The sequence below is a fragment of the Podarcis cretensis genome, assembly GCF_951804945.1.
Source record: "Podarcis cretensis genome assembly, chromosome: Z".
Taxonomy (NCBI): domain Eukaryota; kingdom Metazoa; phylum Chordata; class Lepidosauria; order Squamata; family Lacertidae; genus Podarcis; species Podarcis cretensis.
Window position 1 is genome coordinate 35,001 of NC_137184.1, and position 13,570 is coordinate 48,570.

At 37.6% G+C, this 13,570-nt stretch overlaps 1 protein-coding gene across 1 annotated transcript in view; it reads right to left on the minus strand.

Annotated features, from left to right (window-relative positions):
• The window catches only part of LOC307207784 (spectrin alpha chain, non-erythrocytic 1), a gene marked incomplete at both ends in the record, with an annotated part of 83,974 nt that overhangs the window by 29,581 nt on the left and 40,823 nt on the right, over nucleotides 1-13,570 (minus strand). The window contains 7 exons of the mRNA XM_079961846.1: nucleotides 1-48; nucleotides 3,667-3,789; nucleotides 5,866-6,109; nucleotides 7,183-7,364; nucleotides 9,154-9,358; nucleotides 12,006-12,161; nucleotides 13,432-13,509. The exon at nucleotides 1-48 is cut by the window's left edge and continues 170 nt beyond it. Of these exons, the coding sequence (XP_079817972.1) occupies nucleotides 1-48; nucleotides 3,667-3,789; nucleotides 5,866-6,109; nucleotides 7,183-7,364; nucleotides 9,154-9,358; nucleotides 12,006-12,161; nucleotides 13,432-13,509 (1,036 nt within the window). The remainder of the gene's footprint in view (nucleotides 49-3,666; nucleotides 3,790-5,865; nucleotides 6,110-7,182; nucleotides 7,365-9,153; nucleotides 9,359-12,005; nucleotides 12,162-13,431; nucleotides 13,510-13,570) is intronic.

Here is a 13,570-nt window from a genome sequence, read left to right on the forward strand (position 1 = left end):
GGTGCAAGTCGGCCAGCTTGGCTCTGACATCATCGGCGGCGAAGTGGCCTGGGGACAGGAAGTGAAGGGGACAGGAAGAGGCGGGGATAGGAAGAGGCAGGGACAGGAAGGGGCGGGGACAGGAAGTGAAGGGGCAGGGGCAGGGACAGGAAGGGAAGGGAAAGGAAAGAGGACAGGAAGTGGAGGGGACAGGAAGTGGAGGAGACAGGAAGTGAAGACAGGAAGTGAAGGGGAAGGGGCGGGGACAGGAAGTGAAGGGGAAGGGAATAGGAAGTGAAGGAGAAGGGAAGGGGACAGGAAGAGGGGGGAACAGGAAGGGACGGGGATAGGAAGTGAACAGTACAGGAAGGGAAGGGGAAGGGAAGGGGAGGAGACAGGAAGAGAAGGGGACAGGAAGTGAAGGGGAAGGGACAGGGGCAGGGATAGGAAGGGGAGGGGACAGGAAGGGAAGGGAAAGGAAAGGGGACAGGAAGTGGAGGGAACAGGAAGTGGAGGAGACAGGAAGTGAAGGGGAAGGAGCGGGGACAGGAAGTGAAGGGGAAGGGAATAGGAAGTGAAGGAGAAGGGAAGGGGACAGGAAGAGGGGGGAACAGGAAGGGATGGGGATAGGAAGTGGAGGGGACAGGAAGTGAAGAAGACAAGAAGTGAAGGGGAAGGGACAGGAAGGCGCAGGGACAGGAAGTGAAGGGGACAGGAAGTGAACAGTACAGGAAGTGAAGGGGATGGGAAGGGTCAGGGACAGGTGGGGACAGGAAGGGAAGGGGACAGGAAGGGAAGGGGAAGGGAAGGGGAGGAGACAGGAAGAGAAGGGGACAGGAAGTGAAGGGGAAGGGGCAGGGGCAGGGATAGGAAGGGGAGGGGACAGGAAGGGAAGGGAAAGGAAAGAGGACAGGAAGTGGAGGGGACAGGAAGTGGAGGAGACAGGAAGTGAAGACAGGAAGTGAAGGGGAAGGGGCGGGGACAGGAAGTGAAGGGGAAGGGAATAAGAAGTGAAGGAGAAGGGAAGGGGACAGGAAGAGGGGGGAACAGGAAGGGACGGGGATAGGAAGTGGAGGGGACAGGAAGTGAAGAAGACAGGATGTGAAGGGGAAGGGACAGGAAGGCGCAGGGACAGGAAGTGAAGGGGACAGGAAGTGAACAGTACAGGAAGTGAAGGGGATGGGAAGGGTCAGGGACAGGTGGGGACAGGAAGGGAAGGGGACAGGAAGGGAAGGGGAAGGGAAGGGGAGGAGACAGGAAGAGAAGGGGACAGGAAGTGAAGGGGAAGGGGCAGGGATAGGAAGGGGAGGGGACAGGAAGGGAAGGGAAAGGAAAGAGGACAGGAAGTGGAGGGGACAGGAAGTGGAGGAGACAGGAAGTGAAGACAGGAAGTGAAGGGAAGGGGCGGGGACAGGAAGTGAAGGAGAAGGGAAGGGGACAGGAAGAGGGGGGAACAGGAAGGGACGGGGATAGGAAGTGGAGGGGACAGGAAGTGAAGAAGACAGGAAGTGAAGGGGAAGGGACAGGAAGGCGCAGAGACAGGAAGTGAAGGGGACAGGAAGTGAACAGTACAGGAAGTGAAGGGGATGGGAAGGGTCAGGGACAGGTGGGGACAGGAAGGGAAGGGGACAGGAAGGGAAGGGGAAGGGAAGGGGAGGAGACAGGAAGAGAAGGGGACAGGAAGTGAAGGGGAAGGGGCAGGGGCAGGGATAGGAAGGGGAGGGGACAGGAAGGGAAGGGAAAGGAAAGAGGACAGGAAGTGGAGGGGACAGGAAGTGGAGGAGACAGGAAGTGAAGACAGGAAGTGAAGGGGAAGGGACAGGAAGTGAAGGGGAAGGGAATAGGAAGTGAAGAAGGGAAGGGGACAGGAAGAGGGGGGAACAGGAAGGGACGGGGATAGGAAGTGGAGGGGACAGGAAGTGAAGAAGACAGGAAGTGAAGGGGAAGGGACAGGAAGTGAACAGTACAGGAAGTGAAGGGGATGGGAAGGGTCAGGGACAGGTGGGGACAGGAAGGGAAGGGGACAGGAAGTGAAGGGGAAGGGGCAGGGGCAGGGATAGGAAGGGGAGGGGACAGGAAGGGAAGGGAAAGGAAAGAGGACAGGAAGTGGAGGGGACAGGAAGTGGAGGAGACAGGAAGTGAAGACAGGAAGTGAAGGGGAAGGGGCGGGGACAGGAAGTGAAGGGGAAGGGAAGAGGAAGTGAAGGAGAAGGGAAGGGGACAGGAAGAGGGGGGAACAGGAAGGGACGGGGATAGGAAGTGGAGGGGACAGGAAGTGAAGAAGACAGGAAGTGAAGGGGAAGGGACAGGAAGGCGCAGGGACAGGAAGTGAAGGGGACAGGAAGTGAACAGTACAGGAAGTGAAGGGGATGGGAAGGGTCAGGGACAGGTGGGGACAGGAAGGGAAGGGGACAGGAAGGGAAGGGGAAGGGAAGGGGAGGAGACAGGAAGAGAAGGGGACAGGAAGTGAAGGGGAAGGGGAGGAGACAGGAAGGGGAGCGGGATGTGCACGGTGCGGCGGGGAATAGAGAAGAAAGGAGAGGGGTTAAAATGGGAATTCGAACCCAACACTGACCCATAAGTGGATAGTGAAGGCTAGGACTGACCCCTAAGCCGGACCCAAGGCTAGCAGTGACCCCTAACAAAAGCCTAGCATTGACCCCTAACCATAACCCAAGCCTAGCATTGACCCCTAAGCCTGACCCAAGCCTAGCATTGACCCCTAACCCAACTCTAGCACTGACCCCTAACCCTATTCCTATCCCTAACCCAACCCTAGTACTGACCCCTAACCCAATCCTAGCACTGACCCCTAACCCAAACCAGCTTCCAAACCAAAACCTAACCCTAGCACCGACCCCTAACCATAACCCGATTTCAAACCCTAACCCAACCCTAGCACTGACCCCTAACCCTAGCTTTGACCCCTAACCCTAACCTGATTCCCAAGCCTAGCCCAAGCCTAGCACTGACCCCTAACCCTAGCACTGACCCCTAACCCTAGCACTGACCCCTAACCCTAAGCCAACCCTAGCCCTGACCCCTAACCCAACCCTAACCCTATTCCTAACCCTAACCCTAGCACTGACCCCTAACCCTAACCTAGCCCTAGCTCTGACCCCTAACCCTAACCTAACCCTCGCACTGACCCCTAACCCAACCCTAACCCTAACCCAACCCTAACCTTATTCCTAACCCAACCCTAGCCCTGACCCCTAACCCTAATCCTACTCCTAACCCACCCCTAGCACTGACCCCTAACCCAACCCTAACCCTATTCCTAACCCAACCGTAGCACTGACCCCTAACCCAACCCTAACCCCAACCCAACCCTAGCGCTGACCCCTAACGCTAACCCAACCCTAACCCTAACCCTATTCCTAACCCAACCCTAGCACTGACCCCTAACCCAACTCTAACCCCAACCCAACCCTAGCGCTGACCCCTAACCCTAACCCAACCCTAGCACTGACCCCTAACCTAACCCTAGCACTGACCCCTGACCCAACCCTAACCCCAACCCAACCCTAGCACTGACCCCTAACCCAACCCTAACCCCAACCCAACCCTAGCACTGACCCCTAACCCAACCCTAACCCTAACCCAACCCTAGCACTGACCCCTAACCCAACCCTAACCCCAACCCAACCCTAGCGCTGACCCCTAACCTAACCCATTCGGACCCACCTTCCTCCACCATGGTGTTCCCCTTCTGAGTGACAGCCTTGATCCGGGGTTCGTGTCCGGCAATTTCCGCCTGCAAAGCCTGGTGCTTTTTCAAAAGGTTCTGGACCCCAATGAGGTCCTTGCCTGGAAGGGGGGGGGAGATGACATCGTCAAATAATTATTATATGTATGAAATAGAGCATAAATATTAATAAATAATTATCAAATAAGAAAGAAGAAGAAGTGAGGAATAGATAATAAATAATAATACATAATTATCAATTAATAATCATAATAAATAATTATCAAATAAGAAAGAAGAGGGAGGAATAGATAATAAATAGTAATACATAATTATCAATTAATAATAATAATAATAAATAATTATCAAATAAGAAAGAAATGAAGAATAGATAATAAATAATAATACATAATTATAAAGTAATAATAATAATAAATAATTATCAAATAAGAAAGAAGAAGTGAGGAATAGATAATAAATAATAATACATAATTATCAATTAATAATAATAATAATAAATAATTATCAAATAAGAAAGAAGAAGAAGTGGAATAGATAATAAATAATAATACATCATTATCAATTAATAATAATAATAAATAATTATCAAATAAGAAAGAAGAAGAAGTGAGGAATAGATAATAAATAATAATACATAATTATCAATTAATAATAATAATAAATTATCAAATAAAAAAGAAATGAGGAATAGATAATAAATAATAATACATATCAATTAATAATAATAATAAGTGATAATAAAGTTCTAAGGAAGGATCAATAATTGTCAATAATAAATAATGAATGAGAACAAGAACAAATAATATCTATAAATAATTATTATAAATATTTAATATTCATAAATATTATGATTAATACTACTATATTAATACTATAAAATATTAATAAAATACTAATAAAATATAAAACTTATATATATATATATATATTATAAAAATATATAAAATAACATAAAATATTTAAAATATAAAATATATAGAATATAAAATAAAAATAAAAATAAATTAAAAATAAATTAAAATAAATATATAAAATAATTAAATTATAAAACTAAAAGGTAAAAATATATAATAGAATAATATAATAGATCTGGGACAGGAGAGGGTTGAGGAAATTCAAGATTTATCTACAAAAAGATTGTAATTTGGTTGAATGTTAAGAAGGATGCTAGATCACAAATAACTGTCTACCACCGATCTGAATTTGACGATAAGTGAGATTAAGGAAAATATCAATTTCTTGGAGAATTGTTAGATTTTATTTAAATGAGCGGAGATAAGATCGGGTAATTTGCTTGGAAAATTTTTTCGTAACAATGTAAGTGGGAGCGGGAGATGTGAGGGAGTCCAAAGAAATGATGAAATTATGTTATGATATAATAATAATAATAATAATAATAATAATAATAATAATTATTATTTGTACCCCGCCCATCTGGCTGGGTCTCCCCAGCCACTCTGGGCGGCTTCCAGTAATAAAAAGGTCATAAAAATAACAAATAGTAACGAGGAATAATTTATTAATTTATGATTATTCTCTCTGATTATTTTTAATATTCTTCATAATCATCGTAACGACAAAAAGAATGAATAGTAAGAAGTAATAAAAAGGTCGTAAAAAGAACAAATAGTAACGAGTAATAATTTATTAATTTATGATTATTCTCTCTGATTATTTTTAATATTATTAATAATCATCGTAACGAGGAATAAAAACATTCCATCATTAATTTATGATTATTATCTCTTATTATTTTTAATATTCTTAATAATCATCGTAACAACAAAAAGAATGAATAGTAAGAAGTAATAAAAAGGTCATAAAAATAGTAATAAAAAGGTCATAAAAATAACAAATAGTAACGAGGAATAAAAACATTCCATCATTAATTTATGATTATTATCTCTTATTATTTTTAATATTCTTAATAATCATCGTAACAATAAAAAGAACAAATAGTAACGAGGAATAAGAACAGTCCATCATTAATTTATGATTATTCTCTCTTATTATTTTTAATAGTAACGAGTAATAATTTATTAATTTATGATTATTCTCACTGATTATTTTTAATATTCTTCATAATCATCGTATACTCTTTTTGAGTAATAAATATGTATTAAAAATTTAAAAAAAAATCGAATTAACAGCAATTAAACCCTCGACCGATTCTGGACCTCGGTTGGTGGAAGCGGCAATGGGTTCCTTCTCCCGGATCCAGGTCTCCTCGTCCTCCACATCCCGGAAGAGCTGCTGGAGGCGGAGCGAGTCGGCCAGCTTCTGCTTCCGGGTCGCCATGGGGTCGCGCAGGGCCTCGTACCGCGCCCCCAAGGCCTCCTGCTTCTTCCGGATGTTTCCGGCGTCAAAATGGCCGGCCTCCTGGAACTGGCGGGCTTGGATGGCGATGCCGTCGATCCGGTCCTGGAAAGGGGTCATGATCAGAGAGGTCATAAAAATAACAAATAGTAATGAGTAATAATTAATTAATTTATTATTATCTGATTTATTTTTAATATTCTTCATAATCATCGTAACGACAAAAAGAATGAATAGTAAGAAGTAATAAAAATACTAAAATAATAATAATAATATTTATTATTATTATTATTATTATTATTATTATTATTAAACGGCACCTGGTGGGCGGCCACGTAATAATAATAATAATAATAATAATAATAATAATAATAATAAATAATATTAATAAACGGCACCTGGTGGGCAGACACGTAATACTAATACTAATACTAATACTAATAATTAATATTAATAAACGGCACCTGGTGGGCAACCACGTAATAATAATAATAATAATAATAATAACTAATATTAATAAATGGCACCTGGTGGGCAGCCACTTCATCATCATCATCATTATTATTATTATCATCATCATCATCATCATCATCATTAATGTTAATAAATGGCACCTGGTGGGCAACCATGTAATAATAATAATAATAATAATAATAATAATAATAATAATAAATATTAATAAAGGGCACCTGGTGGGCGGCCACGTAATATAATACTAATAATACTACTAATAATAATAATAATAATAATGCTTAATATTAATAAACGGCACCTGGTGGGCGGCCACGTAATAATAATAATAATAATAATAATAATAATAAAAAATATTAATAAACAGCACCTGGTGGGCGGCCACGTAACAATAACAATAACAATAACAATAATAATAATGATTAATATTAATAAACAGCACCTGGTGGGCGGCCACGTAATAATAATAAGAAGAATAAAATAATAATAATAATAATAATAATAATAATAATAATAATAATAATAAAATTATAATAATGATAATGATAATAATAATAATAATAATAATAATAATAATAATAATAATAATAATAGAAGATATTAATTAACGGCACCTGGTGGGCGGCCACGTAATAATATTAAAATAAAATAAAATAATAATAATGATGATGATAATAATATTAATAATTAATATTAATAAAGGGGACCTGGTGGGCGGCCACGTCGGCCTCCAGGAGGGCGTGTTTCTTCTGGAGGTTCTGGACGTTGGTGAGGTCCTTCCCGTAATCGTCCGAGGCCAGGTGACCTTCGACCTCGTAGAGCCACAACTCAATGTCCTCCACGTTGCGGTTGAATTGTTGCTGCTGGTTGGCTTCCCGCAGCTTGACCCCTGGGGCGGGGGGTGGGGGGTGGGGAGGGAGAGGGGGGTTTAATAGTAGTAGTAATAATGGTAAGAGTAATTGAAATAGTAACAGCAGTAATAAACAAGAGGAATCGCAGTAGTAGTAAGAAGAAGTAATAGTAATGAGTAATAATAGGAGTAATAATATGAGTGAAAATAAAAATAAAATGAAAATAATAAAGTGAAATAGTGATAGCGAAAATAATAAAAATAAATAAAAATAAAATAAAATAGAATAATAAAAATAAAATAGTGATAGTAGTAATAAGAAGTAATAAAGTAAATAATAAAGTAAAATAGTGATAGTGAAAATAATAAAAATAATAAAATAAAATAAGATAAAATAATAAAAATAAAATAGCGATAGTAGTAATAAGAAGTAATAAGTAATTATTAATATTAATAATATTACTACTACTATTATTTTACTACTACTACTATTACTTATTACTAAGTAATAGTAGTAGTAGTAATAAAATAGTAGTAGTAGTAATAAGTAATAAGTAATAAGTAATAAGTAATAAGTAGTAGTAGTAATAATAATAATTAATAGTACTAACAATAAGTAATAAGTAATAGTAATAAGTAATAGTAATATGTAAAAGTAGTAATAATAAGTAATAAGTAATAGTTATAAGCAATAGTAATAAGTAATAATACTCCTAATACATACATAATACTACTACTACTACTACTACTACTACTACTACTACTAATAGCAATAATAATACTAATAATAATAATACTCCTAATACATACTAATAATACTACTACCACTAATAGCAATGATAATACTAATAATACTCCTAATACATACTAATAATACTAATTAATAATAATAATAACAATAATAGCAATAATAGCAATAATAATACTAATAATACTCCTAATACATACTAATAATACTCCTAATACATAACAACAACAGCAGCAATAATGCTAATAATACTCCTAATACATACTAATAATAATACTAATAATAATAATAGCAATAACAACACTAATAATACTCCTAATACATACTACTACTACTACTACTACTAATAGCAATAATAATACTAATAATAATAATACTCCTAATACATACTAATAATACTCCTAATACATACATACTACTACTACTAATAATAATAATAGCAACAATAATACTCCTAATACATACTAATAATACTCCTAATACATACTAATAGTACTACCACTACTAATAGCAATGATAATACTAATAATACTCCTAATACATACTAATAATACTAATTATTAATAATAATAACAATAATAACAATAATAATACTAATAATACTACTGTTGTTGTTGTTTAGTCGTTTAGTCGTGTCCGACTCTTCGTGACCCCATGGACTACTAATACATACTAATAATACTCCTAATACATAACAACAGCAGCAGCAGCAATAATGCTAATAATACTCCTAATACATACTAATAATAATACTAATAATAATAATAGCAATAATAACACTAATAATACTCCTAATACATACATACTACTACTACTACTACTACTACTACTAATAGCAATAATAATACTAATAATAATACTCCTAATACATACTAATAATACTCCTAATACATACTAATAATACTCCTAATACATACATACATACATACTACTACTACTACTAATAGCAATGATAATACTAATAATACTCCTAATACATACCAATAATACTAAATAATAATAATAATAATAATAATAATAATAATAATAATAATAGCAATAATAATACTAATAATACTCCTAATAACACCCCCCACACACCTTTCAGCTCGGTGGCTTCCAGAAGCTTCTTCCACAAGCTGAGGACCTCGCTCCGCCGCGCCTCCACCTCCTCGGAGGCGTAGTGCTGGGTGTCCGTCAGCTTTTGCCCCGCCTTCTCCAGGCCGTCGATCCGGCTCTGATTGGCCGAGAGCTCCGCCTCAAAGGCCTGGTGCTTCTGGACTTTGCCCTGCAGGTTGGACGGATCCTGACGGGGGAGACGGGGGACAAGATATACATATATATGTTTATATGTATGTGTGTGTGTGTGTTTGTGTGGGTATATATATGTATGTACACATATGCGTTTGTGTGTATATACGTGTGTATCTATATGTATGTGTGTATATGTGTGTGTATATATATGTACACGTGTGTGTGTATATATGTACACATATGCGTTTGTGTGTATCTAAATGTATGTGTGTATGTGTGTGTGTGTGTGTGTGTATATGTACACGTGTGTGTGTGTGTGTCTGTATATGTACACATATGCGTTTGTGTGTGTATATGTGTGTATCTAAATGTATGTGTGTATATGTGTGTGTGTGTGTGTGTGTATATATATGTACACGTGTGTGTGTGTGTATATGTACACATATGCGTTTGTGTGTATATGTGTGTATCTAAATGTGTGTGTGTGTATATATCTATATATATATATGTACACATATGCGTTTGTGTGTATATGTGTGTGTATCTATATGTATGTGTGTATATGTGTGTGTGTATCTAAATGTATGTGTATATATGTGTGTCTGTGTATATATATATGTACGTGTGTGTGTGTGTGTATATATATGTACACGTGTGTGTGTGTGTCTGTATATGTACACATATGCGTTTGTGTGTATATATGTGTGTATCTAAATGTATGTGTGTATATGTGTATGTGTATATATATATATATGTACACGTGTGTGTGTGTGTATATGTACACATATGCGTTTGTGTGTATATATGTGTGTATCTAAATGTGTGTATATGTGTGTGTGTATATATATATGTACGTGTGTGTGTGTGTGTGTGTGTGTGTATCTCTCTGTGTGTGTATGTACATATATATATATATATGCACATGTATGTGTATATATGTGTATGTGTATATATATATATGTACACGTGTGTGTGTGTGTATATGTACACATGTGCGTTTGTGTGTATATATATATATGTGTGTATCTATATGTATGTGTATATATGTGTGTCTGTGTATATATATATGTACGTGTGTGTGTGTGTGTGTGTGTATCTCTCTGTGTGTGTATGTACATATATATATATATGCACATGTATGTGTATATATGTGTGTGTGTGTATATCTATATATGTACACATGCGTTTGTGTGTATATATATGTTTGTATATATATGTGTATCTATATGTATATATCTGTGTGTGTATATATATATATATATATATATATATATATATATATATGTATATGTATGTATGTATATGTGTGCGTATATATGTTTATATGTGCGTGTGTCTGTGTGTGTGTGTAGTGTAGGCCCAGACAGGAAACGGGAAGGGAGCCCAGGCCCCGACAGGAAACGGGGAAGGAATCTGGGCCAGACAGGAAATGGGGGAGGAATCCGGGCCGCAACAGGAAATGGGAAGGGAATCTGGGCCCAGACAGGAAATGGGAAAGAAATCTGAGCCCCAATAGGAAACAGGGAAGGAGTACAGGCCCAGACAGGAAACGGAAAAGGAATCCATGCCCTGACAGGAAACAGGGAAGGAATCTGGGCCTTGACAGAAAACGAGGGAGGAATCCGGGCCACAACAGGAAATGGGAAGGGAATCTGGGCCCAGACAGGAAACAAGTCCAGGTCCCAACAGGAAACGGGAAACGAGTCCCAGCCCAGACAGGAAATGAGTCCGGGTCCCAACAGAAAACGAGAAAGGAGCCCTGGTCCAGACAGGAAACGAGTCTTGGCCCCGACAGGAAACGGGGAAGGAGTTTGGGCCCAGACAGGAAATGGGAAAGGAATCCGGGCCCCAACAGGAAACAGGAAGGAGTATGGGCCCAGACAGGAAACAGGAAAGGAGCCCGGGCCCAGACAGGAAACAGGGAAGGAGTTCGGGCCCTGACAGGAAATGGGGAAGGAGCCCAGACCCAGACTGGAAAAGAGTTCAGGTCCCAACAGGAAACGGGAAAGGAGCCCAGGCCCAGGCAAGAAACGAGTCCGGGTCCCAACAGGAAATGGGAAAGGAGCCCAAGCTCAGACAGGAAACGGGAAAGTATCCAGGCCCCGACAGGAAATGGAAAAGGAGTCCAGGCAGAGACAGGAAACGGGAAAGGAGTACAGGCTCAGACAGGAAACGGAGAAGGAGCCTGGGCCCAGACAGGAAACGAGTCCAGGTCCCAACAGGAAATGGGAAAGGAGGCGGGGCCCAGACAGGAAACAGGAAAGGAGCCCAGGCCCAGACAGGAAACGGGAAAGGAGTCCAGCCCCCGAGAGGAAATGCGGAAGGAGTCCAGACCCTGACAGGAAATGAGTCCGGCCGTGACAGGAAGTGGGAAAGGATCCCGGGCTCAGACAGGAAACAGGGAAGGAATCTGGCCCCCAACAGGAAATGGAAAAGGAGTTTTAGCCTAGACAGGAAATGGGAAGGGAGTCCGAGCCCCGACAGGAAACAGGAAGTGAGACCGGCCCCCGACAGGAAACGGGAAACAAGTCCGGACCCAGACAGGAAATGAGGGGGAAATGAAGGGAATCCGGGTCGAGACAGGAAACAGGAAACAAGTCCAGCCCCAACAGGAAATGGGGAAGTATCCGGGCCCAGACAGGAAACGGGAAAGGAGGCGTGGCCTAGACAGGAAGTGGGAAGGAAACGGGCCCCCGCACCTTGTAGGCCTCGTCGGTGGCGGTCTTCATCTTCTCGTTGACCCAACTCTTGAGTTCGTCCGAGTCGCGGAAGAATTGCTGGAGGTGGAAGGAATCGGCGAGTTGCGCTCGGCGGCGGAGCGCTCTCTCGTGGAGAGCGTTGCGGCGGTTCAAGAGCTAAATAATAATAATAATAATAATAATAATAATAATAATAATAATAATAATAATAAATATTAGTAATAATAATAAGCGCAGTATATTAAATATAATGATTATAAATAAATAATTTATAATTTATAATTTATAATTTATAATTATAATTTATAATTATAATTATAAATTTATAATTATAATTTAAAATTTATAATTTATAATTATAATTTATAAATTATAAATTATAAGTTACAAATTATAATTTATAAATTGTAAATTATAAATTACAAATTATAATTTATAAATTACAAATTTTTATACATTATAAATTATTATACATTATAAATTATAAATGCGGTGGTTCAAGAGCGGCGGGGGGCCGGGGAGAGGGAAAGAAGAGAGTCTTCGGTCAATTGTCGTAGTAATAATAATAATAATAATAATAATAATAACAACAACAATAAGAAATATAATAAGAAATATAAATAATAATAACAACAATAAGAAATATAATAAGAAATATAAATAATAATAACTGTAATATAAGAAAAATAATAATAATAAATATAATAATAAATGTAATATTATAATATTATAATATATTATAATAAGAAATATAATAAGAAATATAAATAATAATAACTGTAATATAATAAATATAACAATAAATATAATAATAATAAATGTAGTATTATATTATAATATAATATTATAATAAGACATATAATAAGAAATATAAATAATAATAACTGTAATATAAGAAATATAATAATAAGAAATATAAATAATAATAACTGTAATATAAGAAATATAATAAAAATATAAATAATAATAACTGTAATATAAGAAAAATAATAATAATAAATGTAATAATAAATGTAATATTATAATATAATATATTATAATAAGAAATATAATAAGAAATATAAATAATAATAACTGTAATATAATAAATATAAGAATAAATATAATAATAATAAATGTAGTATTATAATATTATAATATAATATTATAATAAGAAATATAATAAGATATATAAATAATAATAACTAATATAAGAAATATAATAATAAGAAATATAAATAATAATAACTGTAATATAAGAAATATACTAATAAGAAATATAATAATAATAAATGTAATATAATATTAAAATAAGAAATATAATAAATATAATAGGAATAAATGCAAGATATGAATATATATCTTTATTGCGGTCCCTATACCCACAAAACAGTTTCAAGATAATAATGATAATATTATTATAATAACTATAATATAATAAATTTACCGCGTCCCTCCGGCTCGAAACGTCTTCCTTGGCATAGTGATTGTTTTGCATCAGTTTTGTGGCAAATTCGTCCAGGGCCTGAAAATGGAAATTAAAAAGGAAAATTAAAACGGAAAATGACCCTTAATACCGTGAAAAT